Genomic DNA, 5,529 nt, shown 5'->3' on the forward strand with positions numbered 1-5,529 from the left:
CAAGGTCAGTGGATAATCCACTAGACAAATCAAGTCCAATGAAATCTTTTAAAATGTGTCTATTATTGCTACACAGTGTGCTCTGTCATTTTGTAATGCAACTAATTGACTTGTTACAATGATAAGACCTGGTGAATTAAAATAAAGTACAAAGTACATTTTATTGTGAAGTGTATGTGCATTAAAAATAAAATGTTTACATATACAAAGCATAGTCTAGATATTGTAAAAATAACCTCTCACAGCTGGCAGAAAAAATATGAGTCTGTAAAAAGATCAAAATTTATTCTTGTCTTTGAGATATTGTAACAAGCAAGTGTTCATTTTTCAAGCAAAATTTTCTATTCATGTTCTTGGAAAAGAAAAAGAAATGACAAGTTAAAGCCCATAATTCACTTTTTAAAGGATCAACATTCTGGAAATGTTTAAAAACATGAAGTCTCCAGTATAGCTTCTCACTGACATTTAAATTCAACTTTGCATTGGGAATAGCCATTACTTGTTAGGAAGCATCCACAATATCTCTAGAAGAAGTGGCAAAATGCGAATATCGAGTAACATCTCCCGGGGACTTTTCCTGGTTTTAGACTCTAGGGCCATGGCAATTTTCCCATGTTACCTAGAACTGAAGAGTAAGCATCCATTCTTACAGACCACCTTACTTCCATGACCTGCTATTCAAAGCCCAATTTCTTGGTCCCCATTGTTCCGTCGTTGGCCTTCTCCAGCAGATGGCATGAAATCTGCACAATAATTATGTGACTAGCATATCACACTTACCACCTTAACAGCTGACAGTGTAACTCATCAAATTCCTTGGGGGTGGGCCTTATCTGGAGAGGATGTACACAAGCATAAAACAACCCCCCACCCTGAAAAAGTGTCTCTATTTGCTTAGGAGAAGGTCTGAAGAAAAATATCACTTAAAACCCCAAATTCTTGAAATCTGAGGAAAAAGCAGAAAATAAAAAGAGTTTGTGAGGCATAAAGAAAGCAAATATGAGTATAAATGTTATAATTTTTAGATGAAGAGAGATGGTTTTATTTCTCTATTGACTTTGAGATTATTAAAAGAGCAGAAGCTCTTGTCTTTTGTTTTTTCATAGAACTCTTCGTTTAATTGAAACAAACATTTTTATTGGAGTTTTATTTATTTGGCAATCGCATGGAGGTAACATACAAAGATTAAAACAGCAATTATATCAGATATGGTTTTGGGGAATTTTTGATATGAGATGAAGTCTTTGCTTCTAAATCTAATTCCAAACTATTAACACTGTCTTCTCTTAATTTTTAACTTATTTAAAAAATCTACTGAGTCACCATATTGTATTTTGTTTTATAAAAAGACATTGTAAGTTTTCTCACCAAATTTCATTTTTATACTAAATGTCTAGCTCTTTAGTTACCATTAAAATTGTTGAAAATCAATCTTTTTATTACAAACCATTTTTCAATGCTTAAAGTCTGATAAAAGGATTAAAATTTATTCATAACCACACCTTACTCTATTTTTCATTATTTTTTTTTTGGCCTTAAGTTTTTATTTTAATTCCAGTTAGTAAACACACAGTGTTATATTAGTCTCAGGTGTGCAATATAGCAATTCAATAATTCCATACATCACCTCGTGGTCCCCATGGCAAATGCCCTCCTTGACCCCTATCACCTATTTAACCCATCCCCACCTCATTTCTCTCTAGTGACCATCAGTTTGTTTTCCATAATTAAGAATCTGTTTCTTGATTTGTCTCTCTATGTCTCTTTTCTTTCCCTTTGCTCATTTGTTTTATTTCTTAACCTTCACAAAGGAGTGAAATCATATATTTGTCTTTCTTTGACTTATTTTATATACTCTCTAGCTCCATCCATATTGTTGCAAATGGCAAGATTAAATTGCTTTTTCTGTCTGAATAATATTTCATTGTATATATATTGTATCTTCTTTATCCACTCATCAATCAATGGGCACTTAGTTTGCTTCCATAATGCTACTATAAACATTGGGGTGCATATATCTCTTTGAATTAATGTTTTTGTATTCTTTGAGTACATATTTAGCACTGTGATTGCTGGATCATAGGGTAGTTCTATTTTTAACTTTTTGAGGAACCTCCATCCTGTTTTCCACAGTAGCTCCACCAATTTGTTTTCCCACCAAGACTGCATGAATTTTCCTTTTACTCCATATACTCACCAACACATGTTTCTTGTCTTGTTGATTTTAGCCATTCTGACAAGTATGAGGTGATATCTCATTGTAGTTTTGATTTGCATTTCCCTGTTGGTAAGTGATGATGAACGTATTTTCATATGTCAGCCATCTGGATGTCTTCTTTGGAGAAATATCTGTTCATGTCTTCTGCTCAAGTTTCAGTCAGATTATTTGGGCTTTAGGTGTTGAGTTCTATAGTTCTTTATATATTTTGGATACTAACCCTTTGTCAGACGTGTCATTTGCAAATATCTTCTCCCATTCTATAGGTTGCTTTTTAGTTTTGTTGATTGTTTCCTTCACTGTGGAGAAACTTTTTATTTTGATATACTCTCAGTGGCTTATTTTTGCTTTTGTTTCCCTTGCCTCAAGAGACATATCTAGAAAAAAGTTTCTCTGACCAATGTCAAAGAAGTTATTGCCAGCATTCTCTTGTAGGATTTTTATGGTTTCAGGTCTTACATTTAGGTCCTTAATCCATTTTGACTTTATTTCTGTGTAAGCGTCCAGGTTCATTCTTTTGCATGCAGCTATTCAGTTTTCCCAATACCATTAGTTGAAGAGAATTTTCACACTGAATATTCTTTCCTGCTTTGTCGAAGATTAATTGATCATATAGTTGTTAGTTTCTGGGTTTTCTTGTTACATTGATCTAAATGTCTGTTTTTGAGCTAATGTCAGACTGTTCTGGTCACTGTAGCTTTAAAATATAACTTGAGGTCTGGAATTGTGATGCCTCCAGCTTTGCTTTTCTTTTTCAAGGTTACATTAGCTATTTGGAGTCTATTGTGGTTTTATTCAAATCTTCAAATTGTTCTGCTTCTGTAAAAAATACCATTGGTAATTTAAAGGGATCACATCACACTACTTTGGGTAGTATAGGCATTTTAACAATATTTGTTCTTCCAATCCATGAGTATGAAATGTCTTTCCATTTCCTTGTGTTGTCTTCCATTTCTTTCATCAATGTTTTATAGTTTACAGAGTACAATTCTTTCGCCTCTTTGGTTAGGTTTATTTCTAGGTATCTTATTATTTTGGGTGCAATTATAAATGGGATTGTTTTCTTAATTTCTCTTTTTGCTGCTTCATTATTGGTATATAGAAATGTAACAGATTTCTGTAGATTTATTTTGTATTCTACGATGTTACTGAATTTCTTTATCAGTTCTAGTAGTCTTGGTGGGGCCTTTTGTATTTTCTATAAATAGTATCATCTCATCTATATTGTTCATTTCATAGGGTCACATGAGCACATATATGTTGTGTGACTCAGAAGGTATGGTGAAAATGAACATGCTGGGTGAGATTAAAGAACTGGCATTGAAACTGAAATAAAAAATTATTATTTCATACCATAATAGCTGCACCTGTAATCATTCTATCCATAAACTTTCTTTAATAAAATGTTAACCAAACCTCAATTCTCGAAGGCTTTCAATTTGTGATCATTATACTTGAAGCATGTTTTAATATTTGCGTGATTACAACAACATATCTTAGCAAAAATTTAATGTTTGCCTAAACCGCGCTCACTTAAAATCTCTGTAGTTTTTATTTCTTCTGACACTTTAGTTATTTATGGCATGTGTAAATACAGGTCTTTAGAAGTTAACAGCTACTGGGAGTGAAATTATTTTAAGTCCTGGTTGTTCCACTGCCCCTTAATCTGTTGTTCTGGATTTATCCCAGTGGCTGAGAAGACCAAAGAGCAAGTGACAAATGTTGGTGAGGCGGTGGTGACAGGGGTGACAGCAGTCGCACAGAAGACAGTGGAGGGAGCAGGGAGCATCGCAGCTGCCACTGGCTTTGGCAAAAAGGATCAGTTGGGCAAGGTATGGTTGCAGACATTTTATGTAACATTTGCAAAGTCTCGGGATCACAGTGCGTTTTCATGAAAGGCAGGAATAGGGTGCTTACTTGAGGGAGGGCTGACTCACCCTCCTCTTGTTAAAAAAAAAAGTCTACCTTTATGTGTGCTTTCTTTTCAGAGGCATTAACCCAGATAAATGGCATGAAAATTGTACAATAATCATGATTGTTTCATTTTCTGAAAGAAAGTTAATGAGATGAACCAATGTAATAAATATGAAAAGAACTGTGACATTTCAGAAAGAACGGGTGCTTTCATGTTGGCTATGAGTCTTGCAATCTCTCTTTGTTGAAACATAACAAATGCTTTGTGCCCAACTGACAGATTTTCAAAATGAAGATCTTTTGGTTGATTTCTTTATCATGACATCATCTCTTATTAAATGGCACATTTGCTTATCACATAGCAGTTCATTTGCAAATATACATTTGTGGGAACACAGAGATTTGAATTGTATACCAACCAGAAATTGTGCTTTTGGGGTGATTTTAAAATTCTCAGAAATTTTACTGCATTTCTTGACAAATATGAGACTCTAGTAAGAATATACAAAAGACATTATGACTTTAATTTTAAACAGGTAAGTGATAGAAAATGAGTTGTCAACTGGAAGATGAAAGTTCATAGATTTTGTGACTGCCGCAGCAGACATTTCTGCTATTCCTCTGGCACCATGGCCTCCTTGCTACTCCTTAAACTAATCAAGTACTCTCTAGCCCTGGCTCCTCCCTCTTTCTGGAAAGCTCTTCCCCAAGATTATATACTCGGTTCACTCCCTCATCTTCTCAGGTTGTTGTTAAATGGCACCTTCTCAGTGAGGCCTCCCCTGTGCTCTCTGAGATTGGAGCCATTCTCTTCACCTCTGCTATTCCCAGTCTTCCTACTGTTTATTTTTGACTTTATACCAGAGCATATATCACCTTTAAGAATCATAAATAACTTACTTATTTTTCATATATGTTGTTTATTATTTTTTTGTGCCCTCCTAAAGTAAAAGCACCATGAGGATGGAATATATTTATTTTGTTCAATGGTATTTCACAAGTGTCTGGAAGAGTACCTGACACATAGAGGATAATTAGGAATATTTCTTAAGGAGGAAAAGAAGGAAGGAAACAAGTAAGTAGGCAAAGTGATTCTTATCACTGTATCTAATAATTGTTTGCATAGCATAGCGATTGGCTTTTCAACTATCTGAAAGTTATAACCAAAGTGATGTTGGAATAGATATTTTGAAAACTATAGGAAAATGGCTTTATTTGCTGACAAACTACTCTGGGTTATTTCCACTCCATGCAATTCTATGCAGCAGGCCTGCTCTCATGGATCATTAAAACACTGATATTAGAAAGCCTGAACTAAAAACCTGTGACATATTGAAATGTATCACGTGTATTTATATCATCTGGGCAATTGATGCTAGTTATGGAAAATCTGGGCT

At 34.3% G+C, this 5,529-nt stretch overlaps 1 protein-coding gene across 5 annotated transcripts in view; it reads left to right on the plus strand.

Moving 5' to 3' along the window:
• Nucleotides 1-5,529, plus strand: part of SNCA (synuclein alpha) — a 148,586-nt gene that overhangs the window by 13,820 nt on the left and 129,237 nt on the right. For all 5 annotated transcript variants that reach the window (XM_029923968.1, XM_029923798.1, XM_029923748.1 and 2 more), the window contains exon 4: nt 3,908-4,050. In XM_029923968.1, the coding sequence (XP_029779828.1) occupies nt 3,908-4,050 (143 nt within the window). The remainder of the gene's footprint in view (nt 1-3,907; nt 4,051-5,529) is intronic.

This window comes from Suricata suricatta, chromosome 1 (assembly GCF_006229205.1).
Source record: "Suricata suricatta isolate VVHF042 chromosome 1, meerkat_22Aug2017_6uvM2_HiC, whole genome shotgun sequence".
Classification (NCBI taxonomy): domain Eukaryota; kingdom Metazoa; phylum Chordata; class Mammalia; order Carnivora; family Herpestidae; genus Suricata; species Suricata suricatta.